This window comes from Psammomys obesus, unplaced genomic scaffold (genome assembly GCF_907164565.1).
Source record: "Psammomys obesus unplaced genomic scaffold, mPsaObe1.curated_primary_1811, whole genome shotgun sequence".
NCBI classification, from domain to species: Eukaryota; Metazoa; Chordata; class Mammalia; order Rodentia; family Muridae; genus Psammomys; species Psammomys obesus.
Genome location: NW_026585895.1, coordinates 48,079,286 through 48,100,299, shown reverse-complemented (window position 1 = coordinate 48,100,299; position 21,014 = coordinate 48,079,286). Strand labels below are relative to the sequence as shown.

General features: G+C 49.4%; 1 protein-coding gene across 2 annotated transcripts in view; it reads right to left on the bottom strand.

Annotated features, from left to right (window-relative positions):
• The window catches only part of Stxbp1 (syntaxin binding protein 1), a 59,358-nt gene that overhangs the window by 2,723 nt on the left and 35,621 nt on the right, over positions 1-21,014 (bottom strand). Inside the window, exons 10-19 of one of the 2 annotated variants that reach the window (XM_055600000.1) lie at positions 18,588-18,695; positions 17,384-17,444; positions 16,171-16,236; positions 15,524-15,604; positions 12,539-12,677; positions 11,724-11,833; positions 10,011-10,112; positions 7,743-7,828; positions 5,799-5,953; positions 4,083-4,208 (exon numbers count right to left, since the gene is read on the bottom strand). In XM_055600000.1, coding sequence (XP_055455975.1) covers positions 4,099-4,208; positions 5,799-5,953; positions 7,743-7,828; positions 10,011-10,112; positions 11,724-11,833; positions 12,539-12,677; positions 15,524-15,604; positions 16,171-16,236; positions 17,384-17,444; positions 18,588-18,695 — 1,018 coding nt within the window. In that variant the 3' untranslated portion in view covers positions 4,083-4,098. The remainder of the gene's footprint in view (positions 1-4,082; positions 4,209-5,798; positions 5,954-7,742; positions 7,829-10,010; positions 10,113-11,723; positions 11,834-12,538; positions 12,678-15,523; positions 15,605-16,170; positions 16,237-17,383; positions 17,445-18,587; positions 18,696-21,014) is intronic. The other variant, XM_055600002.1, reaches the window with a different exon arrangement.

Here is a 21,014-nt window from a genome sequence, read left to right as displayed (position 1 = left end):
CCTGGTTAAGGCCCGGGGTCAAGCAGCGCGCTGCCCTGAGCGTTCCCTGCGCTGGCCCTGAACTTTGAGGCTGTGTCACCACTCTGCAGATCTGCAGCGCCTTCCCCAGGGTGGATATGCTGCCTGGAGGGCTTGCGCTGCCCCTTCTGCCAGAGCACACCCACTTCAGTGAGCTGCCAGCCCTCCTGGGAGGACACGGGCCTTCACAGCTGAAGGGAAGTCAGCATGAGCCAATGCCAGAAGGAAGGCCGTCCAGACCTCCACTCCCTCCATGTTGCTGGCTCTGGAGCCTGTGAGGAGTGGCCTAGGGCTTCCTAAAGTCAACAAGGAATGTACTGGCAAGAGAATGCCCTGCTCCTCATGCTGAAAACTGGTCCAGGAAACTGGAAGGCTCCTCTGATCTTGAAGGCAAATTCAAAGGAGTGCCTCTGGTCGGAGGCCTGTTCCAAAGTGCCTCCCCACTTCTCACATGTACATTCAGAAATTCAGGGAGGTATGATCTAGAATCTTCTGATACTGTCTTATTCCTAACCCCTGGGCCTTCCTAGTCTTTAAGTGTAGAACTGAATCTTAGAGAACAAGTGAGGCCTCTCTCAGCAACAGGCCAGTTCCAGGCCTTCCCTTGATCCAGGTCATCCAAAGCTAGGTCCTGACATTCAACTAGCTGAACTGCCTTAGTATCGCAGATGGAGCTTGCTACCATCAACGCAGCAAAGGGAGTGAGGCGAGCCATGAGCTGCCTTTTGCAGTTGCCGTCATTTTTGTCGCCAAGAGGTTGGCTACACTGGCCTCCTACTCAAGAATTCAGAGGCTCTCCTCTAGTCCATGCAACTGGGTGGTTATGAAATGCCAGCAGTGGCCTCCAAAGATGAAGCTGAAGTCTGTTCAAATGCCCATCTCATGATTCAGAGCCTTAGGGCTAGTCTTCTGGGTTAAGGGCTCCCTGGAGCCTTCTGGGAAAGAAGCCATCCTTATCAGAGGGGTGCGAGGGGTGCTTGTATGTCAGAGCAACCCCAGCCTGCAGCACAGCAAAACGTTCTCTATAAGCACACAAAAACCTCACAAATGAGTGGGGCAGGGGTGCTAAACACCTTTAATCCCAGCACTCGGGAGACAGAGGCAGAAGCAGGTGGACCTCTGTGAGTTCGAGGCCAGCCTGGTCTATACAGCGAGTTCCAGGACAGCCAGGGCTACACAGAGAAACCCTGTCTCAAAAAACAAAACAAGCCAAAAAGAAAAAGAAATCTCATAAGTAGCATATGCACTAAATAGGCCTAATCTAGCCCAAGAGTTCTCTCATTTGCTTATGTTTCTTTTTAAAAATAACTTTTTATTTTATGTGTGAGTGTTTTGCCTTCAATGTGTGGCAGTGCATCAAAGTCTGTGCCTGGTGCTCAGTGAGGCCAGCAGAGGGCACTGGATCCCATGAAGGCACCGGGAATGGAACCCAGATCTACTGGAAGAGCCAGTGCTCCTAACCACCAAGCCATTTTTCCAGCCTCTCTTTCATTTGTTTTGATGGCTTCCCGGCCATCCCCTCATGACTGGCACTACTGACCTACATCACAAGGTAGGAATGTAAAAATCTAATCAGAAGCCATCACTCATGGGCAGTCTGGAGGGATGGCTAGAGGGGACTAAGGTGAGGCTTGATGGAATTGGGCTTCTTCAATGGTCAAGATTCCTTTGACCCACAGCTGCCTTGGTGAGTGGAGCTAGGACGACACGGCAAGGCACTGTCTCCCGGAACGTATGATACTCTCTGGGGGGTATCACCCTAAAGATAAGCTACAAAACCAAGGCTATTCTGTCTCTGCTCACCTGGATGGTCACAACAGGAGAGTGAATGAGTGTCTTTTTCCTCTGGCCTCACTGGTGTTAGGGCTCTGTGGCTTGCTATTGCTTCATCTCCCTTCTTCCCTTTATACACATATCTTTAAATTTTTATTTATTTATTCTCGAGACGGAGTCTCAGTCTGTAGCCCTGGCTGTCTCTGAACTCTCATGTAGACTAGGCTGGCCTCACACTCACACAGATCTGCCTGCCTCTGTTTCCTGAGGCCTAGGTTGACAGAAGCACACCTCTATGCTTTATCTCCCATTGACCTTGCTTTCCTAAGGAAGATGAGCACAGTTCAGATAGAGTTGAGGTCCAGAGCTATGGCTAACTCCATTTTCTTGGCTCATGGCTGGTGTCCTGGAGATAATATCCCTCTCCTGAGGGAAGTGCAGATGAATGGAGTAGCTTGCTACTTCTTCTTTCAACATGGAAACCACACTAAGCGAGCCAGCTTCTGGTGCTATCTAGTCAAGCTTGGGAAGGTCCACGCCCCTGAAGCCTATCAGGAGGCTAGGGGTATGTATGCATGGCTTGAGGCCTGCATCTGCCCTACTGAAATACAGACTGCCTTTGGGGAGCCTTGGTGAAATGGTCCAGTGTCCCTGTGCTCATATTCTGTGGCCTGGGAGTTCGCTCCCTACTGCATACAGGATACTCCAACCTGGGTCACATGTCAACTTATGGAAAAAGGACTTTTCTAGGGCCCATAATAAAACAGGTAAAAACACTGAGGAACTTGTAACACAGGAGGTTCCTGACACAAGGATGGAAAGGGAGAAGGAATGAGGAGGGTGTGGAAGAGTCTCCTAAGCCACCAAACAGACAAGGTGCCTGAGAATCAAGCTTGGGCTTATCAAAAACAGATTTTCCTTGAGGGCTCTAGACCTTACCAAGAGGGGAGAGAGAGATAGGTGGGGGGGGGGAGAGACACACACACAGAGAGAGGACTGCTCAAGCATAAAGGATTCAGAGCACCAAAGGAAAAGCAATTTCTTCCCATCTTCTTCCCTTTCCAAATCTTACTCATGCTAGGCAAACAGTCTACCACTAACATACATCTTAGCTCTCTTCCTACCTTTTTAAAAACTATTTATTTATATATAATGTTATATATGTATATTTATATATAATATATACAATGTTATGTCTGCATTATACCTGCACACCAGAAGAGGGCACCAGATCATATTATAGATGGTTGTGAGCCCCCAGCTTGTTGCTGGGAATTGAACTCAGAACCTCTAGCAGCCAGTGCACACAGTGCTCTTAACCTCTGGGTCATCTCTCTGGCCCTCTCTTCTTACTTTTAAAAATGGGTTGTATTGTTTTAATCATGCATAAGTGTGTGAATGTGTGTTCATGCGCACAGGTGCCCACAGAGGTCAACAGCATCAGATTCTCCGGAGCGGGAGTTACAGTGCTGTGAGCTGCTGAGTATCCGTGCTGGGAACAGAATGTGGGTCCCTCCAAGTGTATGATGTGCCCTTACCCACAAAGCCATCTCTCCAGCCCTCTGCTCACTTTTTGAGATGTAGTCTTGCTGAGTTGTGCAGGCTGGCCTTTAACTCACTCTGTAGCCCAGGTGAGCTGCCTCTGCCTGCTGAGTAGCTAGGACTGCAGCCCTGCTCCGCTGGACTGGAATAAAAGCAGGACACGAGACTGCGGTTTCTGCAGAGAGGGTGCTGTCACCCAGAGCGGCGGGAGGGTGGCCATCCCTCAGCACTGTATCTATCCTGAGCAGAGCAGTCTGTCCCTCTGCCTTTCACTGGCCCCAAGTCTTCCATAAAGTTACTCCTTTCTCACCCTCAGGTGGTGCAGACATCTCCCAAGGATTGGCCTTCCTCGTGTGGCCATCCTGAAAGTCTGCTGGCCTCACTCTGAAGCTCACATACCCTGTAGGAGCCTACATCTCACCCTGGACAGCAGGCTTGGACACCATGCCTCAGACTTCCCTCAACTCCTAAGATCCTCTTTGGGGAATATTCACACAGTTACTGTCACTGGTTTAGCCCCAGTGACTGTGCAGCATTCACCCAGGGCCTGAGTGAGCTGGTGCATGGAGTGAAGGCAGCACTGGACACATTTTCAATCGGCATTAAGAACTGCAAGCATTTTCTTGGAAAAAGAAAATCAAAGAAATAATAAAGTAAAAAAGAGAAAAAGAAAGAAAAAAGAGTGACAGGATAATCAAAGAAAGCCCTTCAGAGCGGAAGAGTTTCTTTCTGTAATAAGCTGCTTTTACTTTGTTTCTTTGGCTCTCACTCCATTGTTGGAGCCTGATCCTCAAAAGATACCCTAGAGGCCTCCCTGAAGTCGGGGTGTCTCAGGTCCATGAGGAATTTGGTGGGAGTGAGAATGTGTGTAGAACCTGTGGGAGAATAGAGGCCGGCTGAACGGAGGTGCCCCTGGACATGCCAATGGAGGCCCCAGCGCCCGAAGCCAGAGAGGTGTGAGAGGCGAAGCATGCACAGACGCATGCACACATGTACGCAGGCGCTGGCATGCAGAGCATGGGAGGCCACACAACAGATGGTGGCTGTCTCTGGGGAGCCCCTCCATGAACCCACGCAGGCAGTTCCCTGTCCCTGGGTCTCCACCCTCCCCCTGCACAAGGAACCTTAAGGAAGGTCCAGAGGGGAAAGGAAGGTTCTCCCCCAAAGCCCAGCTGTGACAGCTGCTGTCCAGGAAAGCCGTATTTGAGCTCAGAGTCCTCTAACACATGCATGCAACACATACGCAGACGGTGAGCGGGAACACTCATGGGGCCTATGTCACAGAGAAGCAGGCACAGAAACTAATCATGGATGCCCGTGGGAGCTGGGGAAGGGCGTACAGTCTTCCACAAAGCTTGCTGAGGTGATGGCCCCTTCATGCCTGTCTTGGTAAGCCCAGAAGCAACTATCTTATTGCTCTATGGAGCCTGCTTGGTTGGACAGCTTGGGAGGTGCTGGGACTTGGCCATCCAAGCTGGAGAGACAGAAGTGACATTTTGCTGAGGTGACCTCACCTGGGCGTATGGACAGTAGCAGGCACCTGTGAGCCGAGAGAACCTTTCTGGCTGGGCAGCTGCTCCTTTGTTGCAGCGCCTGTATGCATGGCCCATGTGGCACTCCAATGGCCCTAAAGAGGGCCACTTCCCACGGTGCCAAGCACACTCCTAGGGCCACAATCTTTGGCTTTACACTATGTCTAGGAGGTGTCCCGACAGAGGCTGAGCCTGGACAGGGCAGTGTCCATGACAGCTCCTGACAGTTAGTGGCACATACAACTCTGACTGGAGCCAAAAGGGAGACATCTGGGAGAACCTAAGTTTCTCTGGCAGCCCTAAAAGTTACAGCTGATCCTGGAGACAGGGAGCAGGAAGTGCCTCCTTCTGTAACAGGCCATCTTCCACTAGCTGCTTCTATTCTGGAAGTGAATGGGAAATACAAGTAAGGGTGTGACGGAACAGATGATGGGGCCTGGCTAGTGAATCCTTCTGACCCAGCCACCAGGCCAGTGGCCTTCAGCATATCTTTGGACACACTGTCTATCTCCAACAGAGTGCTAGGACGACAGTAGTGCTAAACCTGCCATCAGGTGTGGTCCAAGGCCTGATGCAAGCAGATGTGCAACTTCCTTCTCAGCCCTGCTCCAGGATGCAAGAAGGTGCCATGAACTCTGTCCTGTCGGGTCATGACATGGCTTGGGGAGCTCCTCTCTTGTTCAAGGAGACTGCACTTAGCACCATCAGTGTATGGATCTGAGACTACGTCCCGGCTCTTTCCATCCCCAAAGGCTGTCTTTCAGCAAGAGACACAGTAGGGCAGATATCCCTAGCTCCTGACATTTACAAACTTGTCGAGGGCCAAGTTTTGCTGGGGTGAGGGAGGACCTAAGACAGAATGCGACACAAAGCATGGGATGGAGTGGCGGTGCAATGAGGCAGCAACTCAGGAAGAACGCATGCCTTGCTCACCTATCAGCACTTCCCACTTGCCGTTGGCCTGGGTCACTTCGTAAGCACAACGCATCTCGTTCAGGCTCACGCCCCCGAGGATGAATATAATGAGACGGGGCCCACTGCGGTACTCTCCGGGAGCCTTATTCTTGTGCCAGTGTCCATAGCGGGCGCTGAGGGAGAGAGACCAGTGACAGGTGACTCGGCATCCAGATGTGAGCCGCACTGCTCATCAGGGCTGGCCAGGCTGAACTGCCATGCGGGGGCCTGAGCTGTGAGTGCCATGCTCTCAGGACCACCCAGGTGCCGAGACCGCTCATTCAGCAGCTCGGCCTGCATGTTTCTCATTCAGATGCCGGTTTCATATCAGGCATGGTCCCGAGCTTGTCCGGGACTCTGCGTCACTGGACAGTGGGGAGAGGCAGAGGGCTACGTCAGGTTGGCACACCAATCACATGTAAAGAGGCTTTGTGGAGGCCAGGGTTCCTGGTACTGTATCCACAGGGAAAGGCACTTGCCCCTAAGAAGTCAGAGGCTGACAGGGTGGGAATTGCTGAGTGCCCCAGGACAGGACAAGGGCCACAGAACACTGCTCAGGCTTTACCAGAGACATAAACAGCAGGTGGCTCTTCACTGCTAGACCTCCCCATCCAGGGACTTCCTCAGTGGGGACCGAGACTCAGATACTAGGAGAGTTGGGGTGTCTAGGCCAAGAAAATGGACAGCATGAAAGGGAGGAAGCAGCTGGGCACTATCAGTCTGGTCCATGGACAGTCAGACTAGCAAGGGCAGCACTTGGAGGCTGTAGTTTAGTCCACATTTGGCAAAGGGCTTTTTCACCTTTGTTGCCATCTGAGGGGATGCCATTGCCACAGGAGCCACTGAAGCCCTCTGGCCTAGGCCCAGGCAAAGGCCGAGGGTGAAGACAGAAAGCCAGAAAGCCAGGGACAAGCCAGAGAAAAGGGACAGTGGCTTGTATTCTAGGGCGTTGCTGGTTACGGTGGAGCACACCTGTAATCCCAGCCTTGGGAGGCAGAGCTCACATGTGGATTTCTGTGAGTTGAAGGCCAGACTGGCCAATATACTGCATTCCAGGACAGCCAGAACTACACAGTGAGATCCTGTCTCAAAAACAAACAAACAAAAAAACCCAAAAACAAACAACAAAATAAAAAACCAAAAACACAAAAAAACCAAGCCAGGCAGTAGTGGCACACACCTTTAATCCCCCACTTGGGAAGCAGAGGCAGGTGGAGCTCTGGGAGTCTAGGACCAGTTTGGGGCCAGCCTGGTCTACAGGGAGAGTTCTAGGACAGCCAGGGTTACATAAAGAAACCCTGTCTCAAAAAACAAAACAGAACAGTAGGAATAGAGGAGTGTCAACACTGGGAGCCACAGTTGATCATTCTCTCTATGAGCACTGACAAGTCTCCAGGCTCACAGCTCAGGAGCTGCTGTCTAAATTCTAGTCAGCTGGCAGGCACCTGGGCCATTTCCATGCTAGGCTACTGTGAATAGAATTACTATGAACACTGAGCTTCCATGATTAAACAGGTGGTTAGCGAACATCAAAGAGGATCACTCAAGAAAGACCTACAGATTAAAGGAGGGGCCGTGAAGTTTTTCTGGCTGCAGAAAGCATGTGAGAGGGTGTGCATGTGTCTGTGTGTCTGTATGTCTGTGTGTATGTCCATGTCTATGTGCCTGTGTGCAGATACAGAGGTTCTGAGGCACAAGCAGGCCTGGCTTGTTCAAGGATGAGCAAAGAGGTAGTAGCTGAGGCAGACAGGGCGCATGAAGGAAGAAGGGCTGGGAGCCAAAGGGAGAGCCATATGGCCTGCTGTGAACCTGGGCCTGCTGCACCCTGGCCACAGTGGATGGTACAGGAGGGTTCTGATGGCACAGGCCATTCTTAGCCAGATCACCGCACAGAGTCCCCCTGCTTTCCCTGCATCTACCCACCTGACAGCAGTGGTGCTAAAGGAAGCAGAGGAGCGGGTGGAGATATACGGGTAGTGTTTTGTATCCAGTTTGTCTTCAATAGTGTCCTAGAGAGGAGAAAGACAGAGATCAGCCCACTGCCTGCTTGAAAAGGCTGATAGAAGCTAAACCAAGAGGATGTGAAGAAAAAGTCAGGCAGCGACCACATCTGCACCCTCTTCCTGTGCCTGCTGCCACTGCCAGGGGCCCAGCAGAGGGCAGGGCCTATAACACTCATTTGGTAGCAGGTTGTTAGACTGCCTGGCCCTATGGGTTACTCTGTCAGACATACAAAGCACCACTTTCCCTTCATCTCTGCAGTGTGCTCCATTGTATAACTCACTGTGTCCACTACATTCCTGACATGTGCTGTCCGCCTGGTGAAAACTGCGGTTGGGTAGAGCCTGCCCTGTAGTTTGTCAACGGCCTAATTGTCCGGTGGGTAGATTCTGGCTATCTCCTGCCACTTGGAAGTCCACACTCTGCTTAGGAGCACCATGAAAAGCCTGCACAGGCCTCTGAGGGAGCAGGGAGGACACGCAGAAAGGCAATGGTGCATCAGCGCTGCTTCCTCAGTTCCACAACCAGAGACAGGCAGTTGGTGTCTGGGTGCTCCATAGCCACGTACCCTTTTGGTTTGTAGGTTTTAAAAATAAGACGCTGACTCACCCTACATAAATGTTCTTCTTTAGCATATAATTTGGTAGCAATACCTGAACTAACTCGGATACAAGGCAAGACCCTATTCTCTGTACTCCCATTTTATTTGCCAGTCACATGTAGAAGCTGGGCAGACTGTCTCATCCAAACTAAAGGGCCGAATGGTGTAGGGCCCTGCAGGGTTCCTACTGTGATGATGAGGGACAGAAGTCACTTTGCGGCGAAGTCCACTGTCTCTCATCCCTTGACAGCTAACACACATGGTGCCTCAGTTTGGTCACCATGAGGCTCTGTGCCATGGACACAGGGCACAGAGTGACAGAATCACCATTGGAAGATGACCCCCGGGGATGTGATGTAGTTAGCAGAGTACTTGTCCAGCATGTATGAAGCCCTGGGCTGATCACCTACAACATAAAGCCGCCATAGTGGTATATGCCGTTAATCCAGAGTTTACAGAAGAGAGCAGGAAGATGAGAAGTTCAGAGTCATCCTTGGCTATGTCCTAAATTCAAGGGCAGTCTGGGATTGAGACCCAATCACAAAAAAACAAAAGATGGCCTCCAACTGAGCAGCAAGGACACATGTACATGGCATTGCTGACCAGAGCTTTGGAAGTCAATGCAATAGGCTCTGCAATGTTGGGTGGCCAGGCATGTGAGGCACCATACAGACCTTGGAGAGATGGACGGGAAGCAGGATCAGAAAGCAGAGATAAGCACAAGACTATTTCAAGGGCCTAGTTTGAGGCACAGAGCCCAGGTCAGTCTGCTGGTGTAAAGAGAGCTCAGGAGTGAAGCAGGGGGAGAGGTGGGCAGGCTGTAGCCTCCTGTTGAGGCCCTTCCACATGTGGCTGATGTGTGACTGGAAGGACCATGTCCCCTAGCAGAATGGGTGCATGTTCCTCATCTGAACATGGAATGCTGACATGAGCCTGGATCTTCTGGGTACTGCACCACAGAGGCACTTCTATAGCATAGGACTATATCCCCTAAGACTGGAGCAGTGGACAAATGGATCCTGAGGTCTCCAGGTGTCTCTCTTTCCTGGCTAGTTTTACTTGACAGGAGAGGAAGGAACACTGCCTCCTTAAGATCAAATGGCAGTCAAACCTGTGGAGCATTTTCTTAATTAGTGATTGATCTAGGAGGATTCAGATTACTGTGGGTGGTGCCATCCCTGGGCTGATGGTCCTGGGTGCTATGAGACAGCAGGCTGGGCAAGCCTTGAGGAACAATCCAGTAAGCAGGATTCCTCTGTTCCTTCCTGCATGAGTTCCTGTCTTGACTGCCTGTGATGATGAACTGTGATGAAACATAAGCAAAATAAGCCCCTCCTCTCCAAGTTACTTTTGGTCATGGTGTTTCATTGCAGCAGGAGTCACTCAACCTAAGATGCAGCCTCAGGGCTGTTCACCAGTCCTCGGAGGGAGGTGCTTTGGGAGGACTGACAGAGCCCCAGAGGTCTGGGTTCTTATCCTCACGTAACTAAATCACAGGGTGTCACTGCCACCTGCCAGCAGGGGTGTCGGAACCAGGACCACCTCTACTGAAGAGCAGCCTGGCTCCTGCTCCCACACCCCAAACTGACCTCCATAATGTCCTTAATGATTGGGGTCCATCGTGAGAGCTGGTAGGTCTGCTCACTGATGCGCTCCTTCCGCTCCGGCTTGCTTCTGCGGCGTAGTGTGGACTGAACACAAGCACACGGAAGGTCAGACTCTGGCTGGGGACACCTGGGTCTCCTTGATCTCTGGAATTCTCTCAAGGACCCTCTTCAGAATTAGCATTGGCAAAGAGTAATAAAGGAGAGGTTCGGGCCAGTGGTGCCCCCAAATGTACCTCTTTTTTATTGTTGTTGTTTTCCTAAATGTACCTCTTTAAGAAACTCTGGGAAGAAGGAAGACTTGAGAAAGTATGGTTTTTTGGAGTTTTGTTTTTGTGGGTTTTTTTTTTTTTTTTTTTTTTTTTGAGACAGAGTTTCTCTATGTAGCCCTAGCTGTCCTGAAACTTGCTTTGATTGTCTCTTAGTGCTGGCATTAAAGGTGTACACCACCACACCCAACTCAAAGTATGGTTCTTGAGTCATGAAAAATGACAAAGGGGTGGGGCTGTGGTGGTTTGAATCAGAATGGTCCCCATAGACTCGTATATTTGAATGCTCAGTCCTCAGGGAGTAATACCTATTTGAACAGATTAGAAGATTAAGATGTGGCCTTGTTGGAGGAAGTGTGTTATGGCAGGGGGTTTGGGGGGAGCTTTAAGGTTTCAGAAGCCCTTGCCAGGCTCAGTCTCTCCAAAACCACACACATGTGCTGCCATGCTCTCTGCCATGATTATAATGGAGTAAACCTCTGAAATTGTAAGCAAGCCCCAAATTAAATGCTTTCTTTTATGAGTTACCTTGATCATGGCATCTCTTCAGAACAACAGAACAGTGACTAAGACAGGAACTCAAATATGTAAGTAATGTGACAAAAAAGGCAAGCAAACAAAAGATCAATCCTGGCATGGCAACTCATAGCTGTAATCCCAGCCCTTGGGAGGCTGAAGCAAGGATATCATGAATTCAAGACAGCCCTGAGCTACAAAGTGAGGCTCTGTCTCAAAAAAGAAACATGGTAATTAAAAATAATTTGCTGTCTGTTAAGGACAACACACTAGTTCGGGTTTGACTTGGGTTTCTGCTTGGTGTGGGCAGCATGGGCTGCTCTAGGTGAATCAGTTCCACTGTTTTGAGCCTTTTGTGACCCAGGTTCTAAAGACACCAAATCCTACAAGCTGCAGGCCACTGGCCAGGTCAGTGGAACCCAGTCCCCCTTGGAGATCCCTGCTGGCTTTGTGAGCTCTGCTCCATGGGCTGCCTGCCTCCAGCCAGGAGCACACAGTGGGGCTCCTCCATCTGGTTCAAGGCACTGTGTAAAACAGAGGATCTGCCCACTCTCTCAGAGCACACAGTATAGTCCCTGACTCAAGCCTAATGTGTCCAGGTAAGGTCACACAAGGTATGACAGGGGTGATGTGTTCTGGATGAGTTCAGAGACAGCTCAGCTTTAGTGACTATGTGACTCCTGGATACATGTCTAAATCCTGACTTTGAACTCTGTTTCATTGTCCTTTCTCCCCTCATCTCTGATTCTCTCTATCTCCTTCCCTTCTTTCCTTCCCTTCCTCTTCTCCCTCTCCCTCCTTTCTTGAGGCTGAGGGTGGTCCAGAGCTGTATCACAGGGGCTGTCAATCATGAATGCAGCCAGGATACACTATGCCAACCCCACGGTCTCCATGCCTATAGACTGGCCCTTACATCTGTGACGATGGGCACGCCGAGGTGAGCCATGTTGGTGATGATCTCACTGTCCTCTGGAGGGATCTGGGCATGCTGGATGAGTTTGTTTAGGTTTTCCTCAGTGATACCTGAAAAACAAGACTCCTGGTCATCACACCTAACCCCTGCCATTCCCACCCCCATAAGCAGAGCCGGTGGCTCCCTTCTCCTCCTCAGCCATCTGCTGAGATACTGCTCTGTCAGCCACATCTACTGTGGGGTCAGAATAACCTTCCATTCTACTGGGACCAGCCTGGGCTGAGCACAGGCGCCTGCCCCGCCAGTCTGTCTCCAGCTGCCCAGCAGTCCTGCCACACTTGCACCCTGCACCAAAGTCACACCAGTTGAGAAAGTCTCATTACCCATTTTCTTGTGCAATGACACAGGCAAAAATAGCTTGTTGCTTGTTTGTTTTTAGACAGGGTCTTGTGTAGTCTAGGCTGGCCTTAGATTTACTTTTGTAGCTAAGGTTGGCCTTGAATTCCTGATACCCCTGCCTCTACCTCCCAAAGGATTACAGGCCAAACACTAGTTGTTGAAAGATCTCGCTTACTACTGAGATACAATGTGGAAACACCTGGCAGGCCGAGTGTGAGCCAACTGGCTGGAGTCCGATGGCTCCACCTGTGTCACCCGCTTCTTGCCCGCTCAGGACTGCTGGGGTGCATCTGGCCTTGTCCCACTGCAGGCCCTGCAGGAGGAGCCTCTTCCCTCCCTACTCCCCCCTTCCAAGGCTTCACATTGGTCTGCACTGGTCGCTCTCCACACTCCTCCTCATTCTCCCTGGATCCTACCATTCTTCAGGAAGATGTAGAGAAGGATGATGCGGATTTTGTCATAAGTGCTGACGTTCGCATCCAGCAGGATGGGGACAATGGCTCTCATCGGGTCCTTGATTTTCTCCCCCTCAGCATCTGTGCCCATCGCCAGGTCCTGTAGAAAACACACCTTACTAGCCCTGTTTCTGTGACAGTCTGGGCAGGCAGCAGTTCTCCATCTACAGAGAGTTCACCCTCTACAAATGTCTGATTCTGTGGTGTGGTCAGGGCTGGCTGGGAGCAGATCTCCTGCAGCAATGGGCTGACACAGAATCCTAGGATGCCATGCATGAGACCCCTGAGATTTCTTCCCAAAGCAGGCACAGTAACTGGTCATACTGTTTCCAGCAGGGATGCCAGGGCACCTGTACCCATGACATACACAACCCAGCTGAGGGACTCAGGGCTTGCTTGCTTCCCACCTATCTCAAGGGGCCTCAGCATGGCTGGATTCTTTCCACTCCGACTCTCCTGGCATGGAAGGGCACACTAAGTTTTAACAACTCTGAGATTTTCCTCTGACTTTAATCTCCCTGTAGCTTTTCAAGGGTTAGGAGAAACAAGAAGGAAGGACTCCCAAGCCTGGAGATGGAAGACAGGAAACTACATGAAAAGGGTGCCTCCTACACCTCGCAGATGAGTGATATCATTCACACCGGGGCAGAGTGCTGCCCTCAGCAAGCCCAGAGTGCCTGAAACAGCCACAGCTTTCTCTATAGCTCCTAGGAGGGTACGTAAGGTTCCTTGTCCTCTTAGGACCCTAGGAGTTTACACAAATGCTAACCTCACATCCAGGCATGGTCTGAGGAAGACACAACTCTGCAGGCCTCTCACCAGCCTCAGCAGATGTATGCTCAGCAGGAAGAAACTAGTACCCCTGCCCATTTTGTTAGTTTTTTTGTTTTTGTTTTTTCGAGACAAGGTTTCTCTGTGTAGCCTCGGCTGTCCTGAACTCGCTTTGTAGACCAGGCTGGCCTCCCTGCCTCTGCCTCCCGAGTGCTGGGATTACAGGCACAGCTTGTTTTGTTTTTGAGATAGGGTCTCACCATGTATCTCTGGCTGGCCTGGGACACACTATATAGGCCATGCTGGCCTTGAACTCAGAGATCGTCCTGCCTCTCCCTCCTGAATGCTAGGATTAAAAGTGTGAGCTACCACACCCAGCCTCAACAATAAATTGAAAAAAACTTATTGTGTTAATGTGTATGCCATGAGGTCAGAGGTCAATTTGAGAGCGTTGGTTCTCTCCTTCCATCATGTAGGTTCCAGGAATTGAACTCAGATTGTCAGGCTTGGCAGCAAGCACTTTCATCTGCTGAGCTATTTTGCCCTAGAACATACTTTCTCAGCTCACTGAAATGCAACTAATTCATTCTTTGTTGTTGTAGTTTTGTAGTGTTTTAGAGACAAGGTCTCACTATTCAGTCCTAGCTGTCCTGGAATGCGCTATATAGCCTGGACTGGCCTCAAACCCACTGAGATAGACCTGCTTCTGCCTCCTGAGTGCTGGGATTACAGGAATGCACCGCCACAACTGCTTAATACTCTTGTATTTTTAGCCACTTTCAAAAAATACAAAACCGTGTTTCCGAAGTTAATCTGAACTTGCTTCTTACTGACTAGCACAGTGGTTCTCAACCTTCCTAATGCTGCGACCCTTTAATACAGTTCCTCATGTTGTGGTGACCCCCAACCATGGAATTATTTCATTGCTACTTCATACCTATAATTTGCTCCTGTTATAAAGCATAACGTAAATATCCGATATGTAGGATGCCTGATATGCGACTCCTGTGAAAGGGTTGTTTGACCCACAGTGGGGTAGCAACCTGCAGGTTGAGAACCACTGGACTAGACAGCACCTGCTTTCTGAAAGGCTGAGCTCTTGGGGAGAGGATGTGAGTTGAGGAGGAAGGCTGAGAGATGGGTGTACTTTTGAAGGGGGTGGGGGCTGCTTCCCTTCTAACCCAGGCAACTCTACTGAACAGAGCGTGCAAACCTACACTGAGCCTCTCACAGCAAGGCAAGGGTGAGGATCTCAGCTCCACACTGAGCACGAGTTGTTGTTTTTCTGTAAAATGAAACTTCCAGCTAAGGCTTCAGAATGGCTTTGGTGGCGGAGTGTGTGCTGGGGTGTCACTACACTGTCCAGGCTGGCCTGAAACCCGTGGTCCTCCTGACTCAGCCTTCTAGGCAGCTGCAGTTATAGGACTGTGCCACTACGTCTGGTACTTCAAAATCTTTCAGCATCGTCTTCATTCCCTTAGAAGCTGACACATGGAGGCTAAGAGAATGGCTCAGTGTCTGAGGACCTGTTCAGCCTATGTGAGGCCCTCGGTCTGATCTCTTAAGACAGTAGCCAAGGGGATTGAAATCATAACAAAACAGTTGCCACACAGTTTAGCAGCTTTGCCATGCTCCTGGTTTTGATACTCTACAGAAGGTGGAAATGAAGTCAATGCTATGAGTTAGCTGACAGGGAAAAGGAAGCAGCGGACACCCAATACACCAGGGAGGGCAGAAGCCTGTTTCAACCTCAGCTCCCAGGCCTGTGATTAGCAAGGTTGGGAGGATACACACTCTGCTGCAGCTCTGGCAGCCCTGGGATCCAATGCTGGTGTGGTCACAGGGGGACCAAAACATATCAGAACAGAAACATCAGCCATCCCTGCCACTGTCAGGCTCACAACTAACTCCTCAGGGCTGTCACTGTAGAAAAGCAGAGCCTCTGGAAAGGGCCACACATGCAAAATCCAATTGGCACAGCACTCCAGATCCATCTAGGCCCTACCCGCCAAAGCAGAGCCACACTGGCTGCACAGGTGAGACAACCCGGGGTCACAGGCTCTCCCTTCTCTAGATCCTACGGTTCTGGAAGATGTTCAAGGTCAGAGGTTAAAATCCAGTGGGGTGAACAGGAAGGGCAGCTGCCATGCAGAGGGGGAGGAAAGACGATCCTACCTGCTCCACACGGCAGAGCTTGTCCACTGTGCCTTGGTAGTGCTTCATGCAGTCTTCCGCAAGGTGCAGGTGAGTCGAATACTAGGAAAAGCACAGGAGTCAGTACAGAGATAAGCCCGATTACAGAATGCTGAGTGTTCTCACAAAGGGCACAAAAGATAACGGATGGCTGTGAGAGCGGGGGAAAGCATGGCCTAAGGAGAGAAAGGAGAAATCTTTTAGGCGGTCGAGTGGCACGGGCACACCGCCCTCCAGCAGCTACACTGGCAGGATGGGTGTGGCGCCTGGTAAACACCTTGCAGGAGGGTGATACCTTTATGATCAGGTCATAGCCCTGACACCTCCTGGCCTTCTCTCACATCAGCCCCTCTGAGGGAGGCCAGCAGCTGTGTGAGGACAGCCAGCATCAGCTAAGAGCCCTGTAGTGAGGAGCTAAGACCTCGGGTCAACAGCAAGGGAGGAAAAAGAAAGGAGAAAGATGGAGAAGAGGAAAGAAAGCAACGGAAATCAGTCTCCCTTTCCTTTCTGTCCTAATAAAAACGGAACCTAGGATCTGTCGTTTCATGAGTTGACGGGTGCAGCAGGTGGCGAGCAGTTCGGCAGCCTGGCTTTTCTGAGGCAGCCAGTCTGGGCTGGGGTCTCCATACCTTGCTGAGCTCCTTCTGGTACTGGGGCATTTTCTTCAGCATCTGGGACAGGTCCCGCATGGTGGTCTAGGAGGAAGGAAGTACAGTGTCACTAGACCTGACAAAGCCTTGTGAAGCTGGAGGGCACGCGGCAGGTTGGCAGCCATATCAGACTTCACAAGTGTCCACTCAAGGACTCCAGTGTATTGATCCAAATGTCACAACTGTCTTTAGGTGGAGAAGTGAACCCTGAAGCTCAGTTGTTAACTTTTTAATTATGTATTTTTTTATTTTTATTATACATACTTAAAACATGTATTTAGTTATATGTCTGTGTGTGGGTTGTGCACAATTGAATGTAGGTGTCTGTGGAGGCCAGAGGGAATCAGATTTCCTGGAGCTAGAGTTACAGGCAGTTCTGAGCTGATGTGGGTTCTAGGAATTGAACTTGGGTCCTCTGTAAGAGCAATAACTGCTCTTAATTACTGAGCCATGTCTCTAGCCCTTTAAATTATATTTTAATTAATTATGTGCATGTACGCAAGTACACATGCATGAATATTACAGCACACTTAGAGAAATCTCAGGGGACAGCTTGCAGGAGTCATTTTTCTCCTCTGACACGTGCATTCCAGGAACTGAACTCAGACAAGGGCCTTTACCTGCTGACCATCTTGGTTGGGATTAACGGTTATCACCACTATGTCTGGCTGGGTACAACATTTCTAACAGAGTAAGAGAGGGCCAGAGCCAGGGGTGATCTCAGTAGGCCAGGTTATGAATTCTAAGTCTACCCAAAGCTAAAGAATTCTCCTGATTCTTCTGGCTTAAGATCAGTCATACTCCTAAATGGTAAATCTTAACAACCTGCCAGATATGAGCAAGCAGCTCTTCACAAACACGGAAAGACAGGGCCTCCAGAAAGGATCTGTCTGTTGTGCTGGGGATTAAACCCAAGGTCTGTGCATGCTAAATGAGTACACTGTCACTGAGCCACCCACTCATGCCCCAAATACAAATTTTAAAAGCAAAACCAAAGTAGACAGTTTAGTAAAGGGAGAAACGTGACCCCACCCACTCCCTAGTGGGACACATAAAAGGCAGGGGCTGGGCACTGGTATGGCTTACCTTCTCCCCAGAGCATCAGGGCATCAGTCTGGTTTACTGACCCCCAGGTGCAGGGGCACTGGCATGACTTACTGACCCCAGGACTTCTGGACACCAGCAGGCTTACCTTCTCTCCAGTATTCATCCTCTTGCTAGAGGAAAAGTCCTTCAGAGACCGGGTGACTTCCCTGCAAAATGGGGGGCAGGAGCTATGCTCAACACAGTGCCTGGGGCTCTCTGCAGAGACCACTGAAGCCACGTGGAGCCTTCCTTGGGACTAAGTGGCAATTCTCTTCCCACTGAAGTATGTGTTTAAAGTGAAAGGTACATGCTGTTCTAATTGACACTCTAAGCCACTGGTCTCCAGGGCAGTGTGTGTCTGATGATTCAAGGACAAAGGGGACAGTGCCAGACTTTCCACTTGTGTTTATTTTCTTTCTTCCTTTCCAAATGCACGCAAATTGAAACATTCATGTTTTATGTTTGGAAAATGCAAATATGTGTAGCATACAACTAATTCATAAATAAATTTAATGGCAGGAAATATGGGTCAGTATTTCCTTCCCAAAATCGGGCATGGTGGCACACAACTTTAATCCCAGCAGAGGTAGGGGGATCTTTGAGTTTGAGGCCAGCTTGTTCTACAGAATGAGTTCCAGGGCAGCCAGGGCTACACAGAGAAACCCTGTCTTGAAAAACCAAACCAAAATCACCCCCTACTAACAACAAAATCACCTCCTACTAAAGCCAAGAAAGGGCTCTACAACTAAACCACATTCCAAGCCTATGGATTACTATTTCTTTTCTTTTTTTTTTTTTCTTTTGTTTTTCAGAGACAGAGTTTCTCTGTAGCCCTGGCTGTCCTAGAACTCACTATGTTGATTAGGCTGGCCTCCAACTCAGAGATCCGCCTGTCTCTGCCTTCCAGAGTGCTTCGATTAAAGGCCACCACTGCCTGGCGACAGATGGATTATTTTTGTTTTTTAAATATATTTATTTGTTATTTATAAAGCATTCTACCTACACACCAGAAGAGGGCATGAGATCTCACTATAGATGGTTATTGTTGCTGGGAACTGAACTCAGGACCTTGGGAAGAACAGCCAGGGCTCTTAACCTCTGAGCCATCTCTCCAGCCCCAAGGGGTTGATTTTTTAAGTTACTGAGGCTGGAGAAGCACACATGCAAGCAACTGGGAAGACCTGTCAATCTTGGTTAGCATGCTGGTAACTTTGCCAAGGGGATGAGCTCACTGCCCAAGTGGCTGGGTGTTTGGCCACCCCCAGCCCAGGGTCAGGGGCCACCCTGGGGAAGGTCAACAGGGTTCTTACTGGGACACCTCCGCAATGTGCTTATGGCGTAGCGCGATCCACAGGTCATCGTCCTCATCCAGGAGCACCTCCTTCACTCGAGCCTCTCCAATGCCGCTGGTCTCATACCTGGAGGAAACAGGGCTTGGGTAGGGCCGGCGTCCCCATGGTACATCCTGTGTGCCCTTTGGATATTTTGTTTGTTTCTTGACACAGGATTTCATGCATCCCAAGCTAGCTTCAGACTCCCGAAACAGCTAAGGCTGGCCTTGAACTCTTGGTCCTCCTGCCTCCACCTCCCTAAGTGCTGGGATTACAGGTGTGTACCCTCACACCAAGATGTCCCCTTTGGCTTCTAAGTATAACACTTGTTTTCTTGGCTGCCAGGTGATCCCAGGTGTGCCTCATACCACTGGCCTCCTGACAGTGGCAGTCCAAGTCATCTGGGACAGCATAAAATGAGCAATTCCCTGCACAAGGAGAAAGTTCTCTGCTCAGAGCCAGCAATTTGGGAGCTGTGCTTTAACCCTTCAGAGCTGGAGAAACGGGGCCTGCAGCAGTTATATGTGAATCTAGAGTTATTGAAGACTACATGTCTTTTTGCCCCTCTTTGGGAAAGAGCAGGGTTACATCTGCAAATGTTAGGTGTCTGAAAGTTTCCAGAAGCTTCTGCAATGGGTCCTTATGATAGTATTACACATGGAATCATGAATGGCCAGTGGAGGCATGAAACCAGGAATCAAAAGGGAGAAGGGCTGAAAACCATGCAGAGTTTTCAGTTTTAAATTAATTAATTGATTAAGACTGGGTGCCTCTATGCAGTCCATACATAGTAGCTGTATATAAGTAGGAACCTGCTTATGTGGATCAGGCTGGCCTTAAGCTCAGAGATCCTCCTACCTCTGTCACCTGAGTGCTGGGATTGAAGAAGTGTGGCACCACACCCAGCAGAACCTTCAGGTTTTTTTTTAAGATGTATTTATTTTATTTTATGTGTATGAGTGTTTACCTGCATGCATATATGTGTACTATCTGTATGCCTGGTGCCCACAGAGGCCAGAAGAAGGTGTCAGTTCTCCAGAAACTGGAACTACAGACAGTTTCATGTGGGTGCTGGGAACTGAACCTTGTTCTCTGAAAGAGTAGCAAGTGCTCTCAACCACTAGACCATTTCTCCAGCTCTAGAATCATTTATTCTAGAATTATTTTATTTGTTTATGGTTTTGTTTGTTTGTTCACGCATGCACCTGAAGCCTGTTTATAGTTGTTAGCTACTGTGTGTGTGTGCTGGAAATCAAACTCAGGGCCTCTGGAAGAGCAGTCGCTGAGCTTAACCACTGAGCCATTTCTCCAGCCTGAGAACCTTCATTTTAAAGCCATTCATTGTTGTAAGATAGATTCTTGTAGTGAAAGTTTTGGTTTCTTTTAAAACTCAGTTATGTAAACAGGCTTTTGTTTTAATCCCAAGTGTGGGAAATGAAGTTGCTTTTAGTTTAGTCACTGCAGATGGCTTTCTCGTGAGGGGTGTGATATTTGCCACCTGGAGATAGTTTAATTCTGAGGACTCAGATAGGGTATAAATACCAGAGCCCAGAGTGAAGAAAGAGGCTTGGAGGAGATGGACAGAAGAGGAAGAAGGCTGCTTGTTCATCTTGCTGCATTTGCTGTTTTCAGTTGCTGGACTGCTAGATATCTGGACGATTGAGATTGGTATTTTCCCAAAAAACCCAACAACCCTAACCAGCTGGAACTAAGTCTAAAGAGGTCTATGTCCCCTGTTCCTTCTAACCTTCTTTCTCTCCTTCCTAGGGTCAGGGGGAGGGGAGACTGTAAGGGGGTAGAGGCATTAAGGAACCCCAAATAAAATAAAGCCTAAAAACCACAGGATCTCACACTAAGTCGTCCAGACTGGCCTCAAATCAGGCCCCTCTTGTCCTCAGGCTCCCGAGTGCTGGGATCACAAGCAGGTAGTAGTTTTATAATGAAGAAAGCAGTGCCACTGCGCAGAATGGAATATTTTTGCCACAATCATATTTTGTGATCTGTAATTAAGAACTTTCAATTCTGAATAATACACACATAAAACCAAGCTGTCAACACATCTTAGAAGCTATACACTGAAGAGATGTGAGCTATTAAAAAAAAAAAAAAAAAAAAAAAGACCCAAGCCAGGAGTGGTGGTACATACCTATAATCCCAGCACTCAGAGAGGTAGGAGCAGGGCTCTGTGAATTCGAGCCAGCCTGGTCTACAAATCGAGTCCAAGGCAGCCAAGGCTACACAGAGAAACCCTATTTTGAACAAAACAAAACAGCAACAACAAAAAGACCCAATGTTCTGTTCTGTCAGCAAGCACCTAGAAATGCCACATGGATTGGGGAAATCCACAGAAAACTTCCAAAGAAACTATATCAATACACATATTTTTCCTAATATTAAAAAATTCTT